This window comes from Harpia harpyja, chromosome 6 (genome assembly GCF_026419915.1).
Source record: "Harpia harpyja isolate bHarHar1 chromosome 6, bHarHar1 primary haplotype, whole genome shotgun sequence".
NCBI classification, from domain to species: Eukaryota; Metazoa; Chordata; class Aves; order Accipitriformes; family Accipitridae; genus Harpia; species Harpia harpyja.
In genome coordinates this window covers 33,464,822-33,478,618 of record NC_068945.1, presented here as the reverse complement: position 1 = coordinate 33,478,618, position 13,797 = coordinate 33,464,822, and the positions used below count along the sequence as shown (strand labels likewise).

Sequence of the window (13,797 nt, the reverse complement as noted above, 5' to 3'; positions counted from 1 at the left end):
CTCGGCCTGGCTCAGACCCGTCGTGGGACAGGCTGTGCCCTCTGCTTAGCAGTTGTGTAATGGATTGCAGGTATGTTTTGGGACGTTTGCTGCTGCGGTGATTTGGAATAGTAGGGCTGGAAAAGCAATAGTGTTCAACTTCCCTCAACCTGGAAGAGCAGCACAGTTTTAGCTTTGAATACTTTGGTCTGTTGAAGTGCTCTCTTGAGACTCCTGAAAGATAGCTTTTGGTAACCTCTCTGTACTGTTTCTTTTCCAGATCTTTGTTTGAAACAGCAGCATTGCTTTTGTTTAACTATTTATTGATTTATGTATGCCTTTGGCATGCAGACATATTTTTGAAACTGTATTGTAAATTAATTTGCCATATCTAGGAAAAAATAATAGAATCCAATTTTGCAATGTTATTTTCCTTCTTTTATAAGTAACTCTACTTGCAGGCAAGTAGCCTACAAAATTCTTTGGATGAAAGTTAAAGAATCCGGATTTGAGTGACTTCTGGATAAAGCAAACTTTAAATTATTTAATTACAGCAAAGGTGATGTGGGCTAGCTGAACCAAGAGATAGGATTTGCCCTTTCTGAGGGGCTATCTGTTGTGTTCTGTGAGCACAGGTTTTATTCATGCATTTCTTCCTTTGGAGTCCACTCTTGTCTGCCCTGAGTGGCATGCATGGTGGTTTCATCATCTGGGTTAAATCATTCTCATTTTGGAATGATATGCTGATCCTGAACGTATCTTAGGGCTAATGCCAAGAAATTAGTTGGGAAGCTTGTCCTTTTAGGGAACCTCTCTGATGTCATTGGGTAGCTGTATGCAACTAAATATGAGGATGTATTGCAGAATTTAACATATGTTAAAAAGATACAGATCAGTTAATTGGGTTTATATTGTCAAAGTGATCATTAAGATTCCTAATGCAACTGGAAGGAAGAGTTAAAATATGCGTTGAATATTAGCTGTTTGTTCTGTAACAGTAACAGTATTTCAGCAAATCCGTTGAATGTAGTGCAGTACACAAATCAGAGAAGGCTAAGAAAGAAAATGACCTGTTGAAATGCCTTAAGATTTAGGCGTTTGAGTCTTGTGTGTCTTGCTGTAGTACTAGCATTGGATAGTTTCAGACAGCTCTGCGTTCATGCTACTCTGGTGGTAAAAAGATGAGCCAAATGGACCTGCCAAAGAACAAACCTTTGTACATAGACCATTTTCTGTAGGAGTAACCAAGTTTTGGGATTTCCTGCTTTATTTTTTGCACAAAATGCATTAAATAATTCTGACACTAACCTACAGGGAACTTAACCTACACTGAACTTTCCAGGTTGGTTAATTTTCAGGTCTTCACAGCATTAGTTCAGAAGGATGCAAATACTGCAGAGTTTTTCGTTTGCTTTAATGGGTATTAACTAATATTTTAACGGTTCTTTTGAAATAGAGAAAGTATATTCTGTAAAATGCATATTGGCATAATTAGGCAGCTTGCACTCAAGCATGTGTTTTGTGCGTGTGACTGGAGATTATTCTGTAGCATTCTTTAGTTGCCAGCCCGTAGCTGAGCTGGTAACTTGAAACAGGTGATCCCTAGTATTTCCTACAGTTCCTTTTATAATTCCTGATCTTTTCCAATTGCTGTGTCTGGATTCATGTTTGGAATCCATTAATTTTACAGTGTTTTTTATTCAATATTGATCTGTGTACAGCAGTATTTTTTCAAAATTCTGTTTTTAAAAGTGTGCTGTTATGTTTCTAGGGGACTGTCATCTATACAAATGTGTTCTAAGTGTCAAGATATATTATTCATGTCATCATCTTAGTCTTTGGGTAAGAAATGTCACGTTCAGAAATGATCCACATCACGCACATAGACCCGATTTCTCCATTATGTAATACCTTGCAATTTAATGAATAAAAAAAATGACAAAACTTTTCTGTACCTCAGTCTATCTGTAAACTTTTCAAGTTAGACTTCAGTGCAGGATTAAGGTGCCTAACTTCGGGTGTCTAAGCTCCCTTCATTGATTGTGCAGGCTCGGTTTGTTAAGGAAATACTGTCAATAGAGCCAAATAGCTATTCAGAGGATCTTGTAGCCAGGGGATTGATTCACTCTGTTACCTACACATTGGGTATCTTTGTCACTTGAGATGCATTAATGATTATTCCTTGTCTTCCAGCAGCTGGTCCAGAAGAGCATGGGCCTTCTGCTGTCTGCAGGCAGTTGTCTCGGATACGGAGGTCTAAGCTTAGACCTCTGTATTGAGCCCCTACTAGCGGGTCAGCTGAATTGGCTTAAGGAGAGGCTTTAAGAATTAAGGAGCATTCAGTAGAGACTAAATCTCTACTCTAACAGGAGTCTAAATATTTAAATTTGTGCATCCTAATCTCTGATTGAATCCCCATCTGCCTCCTATGGCTTCCTGAAGATTATACAGGAAACCTGTAGCAGAAGTTGGAAATTCTTGGTGACTCCAGTTCTCAGCTAGTGCCCAAACTGTTGACTGTTGTTTCATTTTACCAGGCGCTAGACAAACAGGCATCGCTGTCTCTGACTGGGTGATCCTGAATATAGTATTTGTGGCAAAGCCTTAGGACTTCCCTGGTCCCATCTGTTCTGATCAATAAGCTGAAGGAGAAATTAGTTTGAACTTCAAGTGTAAATCTCCTAAAGCTCTGAAACAGGGTTTTGGTGGTGGTGGTTTGTTGTTTTTTTTGGTTTTTTTTTAATGTAGAATGATGATTGTTGTGACAAAAGTATGTCATGAAAATTCAAGTGCTCTGTTTCAGTGATTTATGATCAGTTGTGTTGTACTTGACGGATCACTCAGAAATCCACTAATGGTAGACATGGGCTCTCTCAAGATATCCATACACTGTGTGTATATATATTAAAAAATACTATGTATTAATATAATATAGTGTGTATATATATATATAACTTATATATACTATAACGCAACATACGGGGTACATCCTGATTCTATCTGACTATGGATGAGAAGTGTAACTTAAGAATTTGTTGCTAATTAGCTATGTTTCTTCTGTATCAAGTCTTGGTTAGCTTTTTTCTTTGTCTACATCATTGCTGTTCAGTAATGAGTTGTTTTATGTTATTCATTCTGATTTGTTCTGTTCATTTATATGTGACAGTTTTTCCAGCTGAGGTGTAATATTTTGATTGTCAGATGAAAACTCCTGATATTAAATTTTTGCATTTCATTCTCTTTACCTCCACCTTCACGTCAAGTGAGTTACATCCAGAGACAAGAGCTCTAAAGCAATTTAGGTAACACTGGCACCTCTCCTGGCATTATTGACGATTACTGTTCAGGATTCTGAATTGGCTGCTGATACTGCACACTGACAATTTCAGAAGATTAATGGACCAGAGGAGTAGTCGCTCCTGTCAAGTGAAAGAGCACTTTTAATATGAGGGCAACTAATATAGTTGCACTAAAGCTGGAAATGGACAAGGTTGTGTGTTTTTAAAAAAATACCCCAAACCAAAAACTGCAACATCCTAAATCTTGATTTGGTGGAGAAAGTGTATAATAGGATCAGTTAATACTTTTATTTTTTCTCAAAGCTTTGGAGCTCTGGTAATTGAGAATGGCACCATCCTTGAGTAGAGTCAAGTCTAGCAGGAATTAGAGTTTGGTATCTTCAACTGTTGTTGTGCCTGTTGTTGGGATCAGAAATGCATACTATTTATTTCCTTCATTGAGCACAAGTAGATCATGACATAGAGTAGACCACAGCAATTTTGCTTCTGTCTCAGGTAAAGTGTGAACAGCTGAAGAAACTAGTTTGTATACGAATAGAGACTGATGGTCTGTTTGCAATTTCTTGTCTTTATATGCTAAATGAATGCAATACAAACCAACCCAGCAAATACATTAATTTCTTGATTTTTTAAAAAAAAAAAGGTAATCGGGCTGTTCAAGAATTAATATAAATTACACATTCCAAACTTAAAAAATTGGAAAACTGTAGCTGGTTTTGTCTTGAAGGTTTTGTGGTAGTGAAAGTGGTTTACCAAAACTCAATTTTCAATTTATAGGAAAATTAATAGTATTTTACTGTGATTGCTAAGATTCTGTGGAAGAAAAATCACCGTGAGAAACTTGTGCAGGAATTGTAGAATATGAAGTGTTTTGAAAGGAGCATTATTGCTTTCAGTGTTCCCTGCTTTCTTTCTTTACTTGTACATATATCCAGGATGGAGCACGCATCTGAGAAGTGATTGTAAACTGCTTTCTTCACCACAGCCTCCCTTTAGGAAGCCATGGACATTAACAAGCCCTCCCCTTAGTCTTGTCTTCTTCAGGCTGAACAAGCGCAGCTCTTGTAGCATCTCCTTATCTATTGTTCTCCATCCCTCAGCTGTCTTGGTAGACCTCCAGTGAACTTGCTCCATCCTCTCAATGTCTGTCTTCCACTGGGGAGGCTAAAACTGGCTGTACTACTCCAGCAGCAGTCCCACAAGAGCCAAAGAGGGAAGGACTCCCTTCCCTCAACCTGCTGCCTGTGTTCTTCCTAATACAGCCCGGCACTCGGTTGGCCACCTTTGTTGCAAGGGCTCGCTGCTGGCTCTTGGTTCCACTTTGCTGTCCACTAGGACCCTGGGTCATTTGCTGCAAAGCCAGCCCCCAGCCTGTACTGGTGCATGGGGCTGGACTTTTCATTGGCCTTTGTTGAACTTAATGAGGTTTGTACCAGCCCCTTTCTCAGCCTGTCTGGGTTCCTCTGAATATACCCCCCCACCCCCAGAATCTTGAATAGTACCCTGAGTTTTATATTTGTCTGCAGTCTCTATGCCTTTGTCCAGGCTGCTAATAAAGATGTGAGATGATATTAGCCCCAGTATCCATCCCTGAGGAGCACAACTAATAACTGGTTACCAGCTGGACTTTGTACCATTTGTAATGACCCTTTCAGCCAATCTTCCACCCACTTTACTGTCCACTTATCCATACCTCACCAATTTGACTATAAGGATACAATTGGAGATGGCATCAAAGGCTTTGCTGTAGTCAAGGTATAAAGCATGTAGTGCTCTCCCTATACCCACACTGCTTATCATCTCATTGTAGAAGGCAGTCAGGTTGGTGAGGCTCATGCTGAATTCGTGTTGGCTATTCCTAATCATCATCTTGTCCTGCATGTGCCTAGAAATGGCTTTCAGGAGGATTTGTTCCATAACCTTCCCAGGGAGTGACGTGAAGCTGTCAGGGCCTGTAGTACCCTGAAAGCTCTTCCCTGCCCTCCCTGGAGATTTGTGTGGTGCTTACCTCTCCCCAGTCATCATTAGCCTTCCCCAGTCACCGTGACCCTGATAAAGGGTGTCCTTTCAAGGACACTGGCCCTTGGGTGGGTCGGCTTGTATGTGTCCAGTTGACTTAAGTACTTGGTTCAGGTACTCCCTACCTGTGTCTGCCTTTGTGGCGGGTGATCCTCCGTTCCCAGAGACTCTGCCAAGTAGTGTGTGAGCAAGCTCTGATCCAAATACATTAAATTATTCAACATAATAAATCCCAGTGAGTGCACAGTGCTCTCAGATCAGAACTGACATTTCACCAGTTTAAATCACAGGTAGAATGAACGTATATAAAAGAGAAGGGTCTGAGTAGGGATTGTACTCCTGGGGAGGAAGATGAAAATACAGAAGGCAAGTACAGTGCTTTTTCACACAAATGTGGTATACTCGAGTGCTTTCATGAGGTTGATTTAGTGTGGAGCTTTTTGTGACTGTGTCCTTTTCCAAATAATAGTTCAACAGTACAGTAATGGTCTAGAATGTGCTTTTGCAAAGCAAGCCAGAATAACAACGAAGTGAAACTGTACTTTAGACAGGAGGATCTCTTATCTAAACTATTGGATATAGGGTTCGCATTCCAGTTGGAAAGGCAGAAAATGTTGGATAGAAAAAAATTGCTGTTTTTATTTCATGTAATAGATGTGGAAGTGGCCATAGATGACATATATTACTCTCATCCAATCTTAGTAAAAGGTTGGCAAACAATGTAATGTAAATACCAACACAGACCATCATTCCTGAAAGCATTGCTGAGTGCTTTTCTTTTTAGAAGAGAGAAATCAAAAGGTTGTGTTGTAAGAGCTGCAAACCTTACAGCAATTTGCTCTTGAACATACAATCAAAACACAAATGGTCATTCAAAGTACTAGCAGTGGAAGTTCTTTATTTTATTAACTTTTGGTAACAATACTATCGCATTTAGAAGTTCATACAAAAATATATTTAACGTTAAATCAATCCTTAGTAGAAATTAGCACGTCTGGTTGTTACATTAAATATCTTTATGTGTATGTATAATTTTTGGTTAAAAAAAAAAAGGTACTGACTTCTGGTCCTGATTGTGAGATACCACTTTCTTTGAAGATCAGCAAGTTGATCCTTTAAAAAAAAACCTTTTTAAAAACCTTTTTTTGAAACTTTTAAAAAATTGTTGATACAGCAGGCAGTGGGTGGTTTTTTCACTTTCTAAAAAGGTTCACTGTTAAGAGAGAGATTCAAGATTAGAATTTTGTGTCGTCTTTCCCTTATGAGAAGTTGTTAACTATGTTGTTATTTTTCAATGAAAGAAGGATTGGTCTTTCTCGTTTATCCCAGAGTAAGGCCAAATCTATAGGGATTACTGTGGAGCAACTGATGTGCTCTCGGATCACATCCCAGCTGACCCCTCTGGTACCTTGCTTGCCCGTCCATATGCGTTCCTGAGGAGGAAGGAGCGGCAGAGACAAGGGGTGAGGAACCGACCCCAGCCCCCGTCCCCTGCTCCCCTGGGGAGAGACAACCGGGAGTGGGGCTGAGGCGGGAGGGCGGGGGGGAAGCTGCTCTCGAGTTGGGGTTTACTTCCCAATAGCCTTGGTTTGGTTTGACTGGTAGCAAATTAAATTGATTTTGCTTTTTGCCCAAGTTGAGTCTGTTTTTTGCCTGTGCCCGTAAGTGGGGAGTGATCCCTCCCTGTCCTTGTCTCGACCCACGAGCTTTTCTTTGTATTTTCTCCTCCCCATCCCACCCGGGGGAAGGAGTAAGCGAGTGGCCTCATGGTCCACAGCTGGGCTTAAAGCATGACAGCATCTAATGACAGGAAGGCTGAAGTTCTTCCCTGTTTGAACCGAGGACTGAGAAATCCATGAGTAGGGGAAGAGTTTTGGATCTGAGAAACTCTTGAAGCTGGGTTTGAAAGTTGCTGTGAATTTCCACATCCTGGTCTCTCTTGTGCAGAGAGCCTCTGTCTCTAAGGTGGCTTTAGGGTGGGGTGCTTGGGGAGCTGTGAGTGTCGTTGTCAGACTGCACCTTGGGAGAGGAACTCTGAGGCCAGGAGGTAGGTATTATGCACAGGCTTTTCAGTCTACTTGGAACTGCACTATGTGTATCTTGAGTTTTTTGTACATAAATTCTCCATTTGCCTTACTTTGATTTCTGTGAAGGGTGATTTCCATGTAATCGGCAAATACTTGGTAAGTTCCAAAGAAGCAGAAGAATGATGGGGCAAGTGCTTGAGCCCCAAGGGTCCTGTTGAATTTTGCTGTGAGATTATTGACTGTTTGATTAAAACCATATCAAAGTGCCAGAAGAGATTGACTTGAATATCACTGAGACTCTCTGTTCTTCATCAATATTACCCCTCCCCAGGCTGGGTGCTGTAGTTGCTTCAGCAGAAACATGAAGCAAAACTCAATAATGACAAATGTGTGTTTGAGACATTTTATTTCACAGTTATTAAAGTAGCAGAATAGGAAATCTAATTGACTGAAGGTTTCAGGTACACTTGAGCTTTGTTATGTTGCAGGAATTATGTGTATATGCTCCTTTTTAAAATTAAAGAGATAACTGACTCATTAGACTACTATTAACTGCGGTGCTAATGGAAACTGATAATGTTACTTTTAAAAGTGGTGACTGCTTTAAAAACATGGTGCTTTATATTTGTGTGAAAGTAAATTATCATATTTGTACCCATAAATACACAGTATGATGCTGGCCATCTCCTTGGTTACTGTTTTTTATAAGATCCTTTTCTAATGGGGCAGTGTCCTGGAGAGTGCTGCAGTAATTGATATAAAATTGTAAACTCAAAATCTATTAATGTCTCTTTTAATTTGCCAAGTTAAATTGATGCAGTCCCAATATACTTTTATATTGATGTATACAGAATAGCCAGATAACTGCTTATAGTCTCATTTTTTCTACTGGTTATTTGGGATCAACTGAGGTAGTTTTTTGTAAATGTTAATACATGGTCTTTTTTACATATCTAATGGAGGGGTTTTTTTTTTTGTAGGATGTGTGCAGTGTAATTAGTTTTTAACTGTAAACATTTTGAATTGAGATTCTAAATAGAAACTATAGTATAATGCAGATAATCACAGAACTTCCTATGTCTTGTGGAGAAAAACTTATATTAAGAGTGGTAGTAAAAAGTCTAATAGCTGTTGTTTTATTTTACCTTAGTGTTTAAAAAATATATGCTATTTTATATAAAGTTAGCATGGAAACAACTAACTGGGAGACATTATGTTGGAAATAATTTTTTCCTTCTTCATGCAGAGTGCACAGTGTTTGCGAATGTCTCGCATGTGGGCAAGCTCTAGTATTTCTTTGATTCAGAGAGAGTTTGTCACTCCTGGCAAGAAAAAAATCGATTGCTAGTAGGTGTGATGAGGTTTAGTTTGAAGATAATTGAAGTTGGACTGTGACAAATCCTTCATTTTAATTAATAGGAACAATTTGTTGTGACAAGACACCCCTAATTAGCTGACAGTTTATAACTGAAGAAGAACCGGGATTGACTTAAAACTTTAGACACTTCAACACATTAAGCTAATGTAATTAAAATAAATGAGAACTGCATTTGGCACTCCTAATTTTAATTATGCAAAAGATACATTTGCATGTCACTTTGTGCTTATTTGAGCATGTTGTATGTTAGTTCAGGCACTGTGGGTATTATTCTGTCTATGTTTTTAAAGTAGAAACACTCTGTTCAGCAAAGCTTAAATAATTCTCCAGAATTTCACAAATGTCTTAGATGATCTTAAGGCAGTGTTTAGTCTTTCTATGTTGCTTTGGGAAAAAGAAAAAAAAAGTTGAAAATTTCAGTTCCACATTTCTAATTTAGCTATTTTGAGAAATATGTATATGAACTTTTAATTAAAATATTTGATTATGAATTTATGCAGTCATCTTAACCTGACTTTCTGGGAAATCTTGTTGGAGTAGTGTTTTGATGGAGGGGGAATATTACTACTTGGTAGAACTTCATGTACTGTCGCTTTCGTATTTCTGCTGCCACACCTTGTCTGCTTCTCTAATCTATTTTATATAGTGATGGGACACTTCTTTAGATAGCAGTATCAGAGGAAAAATGGAAATGTTTAGTGTAGGAAGTACACAGAAATACGCAGTTGAAATAAAGGGGGAAGTGTACTTTCAGATTTGGCAGAACAGTATTTTCCAGCAATTTGCGTCCTATTGTTTGGGAAAACCTGTTGCATTTATTTTGGTGCACAGTGTATTGAACGTGATTTCTGTAATTGTTTCCAGAGATTTATTGTGCATTAATGGAATTAAAAAATGGAAAGGCACCATTTGCAATGCATTTTTGTGTGTTGTACACAAAACTTGTCGGAAATCATAATTTTGAAGCGCAAAGCCTCAATGTTACGTTTTCATTTTGGCTTGATTTCATTAGAGAACATGACTTTAGTGATTTATGCTGGGAAGTCTTTACGGAGAATTGAAGAGAGAGTTGCTGTTCCCTCGCAGCGGTATGTGATCTCCTTGGTGGGCTGCTCAGCCCGGCAGCACCTGGTTGTCGTCCAGCCAGTCCGCGCACACGCGCCCCCCAACCCGCACCTCTGCAGCCCCCGGTCCCACTGAGGCGTGCGTGAAGGAGAGGAGGGTGCTCTTGGTCTAACAGGTCAGACTTGTGGGGAAAGGGGAGGAACTGTTGCTGTGGATTGTATGGCGTGTCAGGAAGAACAGAGAGTGTCGTTAGGAAGGCTTCTTCATGGTACTGCCCTGGGATAAATTGTGTAGGGCGTTCAGGATACAAAAATCCATGGGAAAATGGGTTTCGTTCTGATACTCGTTGCTAGTGAAAGTGTTAGCTTTCAAATGCAAAGTACTGCTACCTGACTGGAAGAACAATAATAATATTCAAGTGTCGTGTAAGTGTTAAGTATTAAGCATTGATATAATTACTGATGTTCTCAGTTTCTTCAGCATTTCAACCCCATGAATGTGAGAGATTATATATCATGGTAATTGTTTCACAGTTTGAAACTGTACAGAGACTATATAACAATTTTTTTGTTTACTAGTGATTCTTCTTTGCATTCATAGGACTGGAAAGTAATACAGTGAGAATTGTGATTTCTAAAAATTCTGAACCACAGGATATATTCCTTCCTGTGGAATTCTGGAAAGGAATTCCAGAAGCTACAAAGATTTCACTTCTGCATTAGCTCTGCTTACTGAAAACACTACAAAAACATTTTTGTTCTGAGGCTGTACATTTTTATTTATCTTAAATTTTCTTATTTCTTTCCAGATATTGATGTATGAAATAGCATCTAAACTACTTATTTTCTTCTCTTCCAGGCGGCTGAATCAGGAATAATAAAAGTGAAAACTATAGCTGCACGGAACACTGATATTTTGGCAGGTAATGATTTGCAATGCCATGGGAAAAATAAACTTGGTTACAGATCAAAATGTTAAAAAGATGTCTTGGATACGTGTAATAATCCTACGTGTCTTTTGGTGTGTGCTATATCAGGGATGCTTTACTTTTGGGCACCTAGCAAAAAATCCAGTAGCATAAGAATTTTTTAATACTACTTCTGTTTCACGTGAGTACTATACTGATGCTGAGGAAGGTCTCCATTTTCAGTTGTGGCTCTACAAAAGTAATCATCCACTTAGAAAAATAGCATGAAATACCTAGGCTCCAAATTCTCAATGTTTTATTCTCTGTGTTCACCACAGCTGTTGTTGAGTGCTCTGTGTGGAGTTCGGCAGTATGATCCTCATCTGTGTGTTTAGTATGAGAGTCTATCTAGCCTATGGAGACTTGTACCTGGCAGGCAAAAATCCATCTTAATCTGAGACAAGGTCATTCAATTTAAGATGTACCATTGCCTTGAGGGAGTTGCAGCTTTGTAAATGCTTAAAACAGTATCTCTGACTTTCTTCAGCTTTATTAAATGGCATGTAAATTGATGGCTTCTTGCCAGTTGCTGGTAAAGCCTTTGGGCCAGATTTGAATGTCCCTGTATTAATACTTGAGTGTGTATCCTAGCTGTAGTCAAAATCCTTAAAATGCTGAATTATTTGAAAGGTCCAGATGAAATAGATTTAAAACTATTTCTTGTTTTGAGGTATGTAAATCAGATATTGGTAAGGAGGCACTTTCTAGAATTATTTGAAGTAGCAGTCGCACCCCTCAATATTTCACTTTAATGCCTCTCTTTTATTTGTTTATTTTCTTTGTTTTTACTGCTGTCATGAATGCTGACATAAGTGGGAAAACTATGCCAGGTAATGTCAGCTATATCAAAATACACAAATGAACAAGAGAAATCTCTAGTTAGCCATTTGGGAAGCTGTCAACATTGTTTGGCGTATTACTGTGTAAAGAACTTTATATTTTAGAAAGGTAGTTTGTAATCCTGCGAAATTCTTTGTTTTTTAATCTTCATTTCAAAGTGAAGAGATGTGAAAGTTCATTGATTTTTGGCATGGATAGGCAGTCTTTACTTTTACCTTTTTGAGGGAACACTTTCTGGTAGTTGGTCAAATTTTATAAGTACTTTTCCTTTGGAAGGTTTAAACTAGAATGTAGTTAGTATTTATTTCATTAATCAAAAAAACTGTGGAGATCTGTTGTTATGAGGTTTGGAAAACCAGCAGGTCCTAAAAGTTACTTTGATTTGTTAATCTTTGCTAATAGGATAATAACTTTTTTCCCCAGTAAGAAAGAAACTGTGGAACAGAGGGGAACATATGCTTTGCCTGCACATTATACTAACATTCCACAGTTTCAGTGCAATGCCATTAAACAGTCCCAGTTCTTTATGGACTCTTGTATTTTTTGAGGTATGAGTTGTAACCTAATCTTGTAGTTAAGTTAATGTCAAGATCTCTGTTGTCTCCTATCTGCTATTCAAAATTTTTTTGGAGGAAGATAGTATATATACTTTAGTAATAACAAAGCTGCAAAAGGCTACTGTAATTGTGAAATCTAGTGAAGCAGATACTTTTTTTGACTGCTAGATCATTTAGGAACACCTACTAGACATTCTAGTAATCCAAATAAATATTTTGATCAGGATATGATTTTTCTTTATATTTTGATGTAAACTGTCATTTCACTAATATAGATGACAACAGCCATATCAGATTGTTTTGAATAAGCTGACGTGATGCTTTCTTGAAGCATTACACTGTGTAGGATTACAATTTTTAGGAAAATAGATGCAACCTTAAAATCTGTATTAAAATCTTAAAAATATATTTTGTCTGGTGAGATATGTTTAACTTGCCAGAACTCTGAGGTCATTGATCGAACTTCTTTCTTTCTCTTGGAAAAGTTAAATTGAGCAGTTTCAAAGTCTTCGTTCTTGGCAGTCTGTATGTGCCTGTATAATTTATTTATGAGGATTTGAGTAATTCCAAAAGAGAAGTCAGCTTGCGCTTTATATCACAGGAGATAAATGTGAGAAATTACTTCCACGTGGCTCTGAGATGTGCAATTCATACTTTTTAGAAGTGCTTTTAAAAAATTAGAATTATAATTCTAATCTTGTTGATGGAATGAAGGAGTAAGTTTTACTTTCCCAAAACTTCTTTTTCGATGTGGTTCATTATGATAGATTTCTTTTTTTAATATATTCTTACATAATTTTGGTAGCAAAATGGAAGCAGGCCTGGATATAAGAAAATTTTCATGTATTGTAAGACTGAAGCTGATATAATGATCGGTACCAAACCAGATCTACGAAACACTGATTTTTCACCTTCATAAAGGAAAAATCCTTGTATAGATCCTGTTGTGAGATTATTGTTTTGAATGGATTATAGGAAAAACACTGTAAAAGTGTTAAATTTTTCTTTGTCTTGTTATTTATTAACTCTCATGCCATTTTTGGCATTCAGAACTTTATCATGAATCTTATGTTAAGTATAAATGTGTTTTGGTATCTTTTTAAAAATTTTGCTTTCTTCTTTCTGCTTGATGGTTAGAATTTAGTGGCAATTCAGAAATTTATATGAGTGAAGAAGCATTTGTGCCCATGTTAGAGTGGGCTCCCTAGGCTCTATTGGCCATGTGTTGTAGGTGTTCATAGACTATAAAGGCAGACATCAAGCTCACATGTAGACACTCACAATTAGATGCCTGAATTACATGTCTTAATTGGGAACAGATTTCCATTTTTGATGAAGTAGCCACTGTTTTGTTTTTAATTTGAAAATCATGGAGTGTTTCATAAGAGAATGGTATTGGTGGATATGGTTTATACTGTATATTTTAAAAGCAGGTTTTATTTTAAAAGCAGGTTTATTTGCTTCATAGTTAAAAAAACTGTTGAAATCAAGGCAGATTGTTAAACAGGCAGTGAACCTATGTATTCATTCACATTTATGCTGACAGCTTAACTGTTTTTGATAAGGCATTGGGTGCAAGGTCAGCCTCTGTCAACTGGACAATAGAGCCTGTACTGGCTCTGAAGAGGCTGACAAAACTATGGACTGTATATGTGTTAATATCACC

At 37.9% G+C, this 13,797-nt stretch overlaps 1 protein-coding gene across 9 annotated transcripts in view; it reads left to right on the top strand.

The window, feature by feature from the left end:
* The window catches only part of MON2 (MON2 homolog, regulator of endosome-to-Golgi trafficking), a 92,376-nt gene that overhangs the window by 4,750 nt on the left and 73,829 nt on the right, over positions 1-13,797 (top strand). For all 9 annotated transcript variants that reach the window (XR_008235770.1, XR_008235771.1, XM_052790803.1 and 6 more), the window contains exon 2: positions 10,626-10,689. Coding sequence is in view for 7 of the 9 variants with exons in the window: in XM_052790803.1 (XP_052646763.1) it covers positions 10,626-10,689 (64 nt within the window). In the remaining 2 variants the exon portion in view is untranslated. The remainder of the gene's footprint in view (positions 1-10,625; positions 10,690-13,797) is intronic.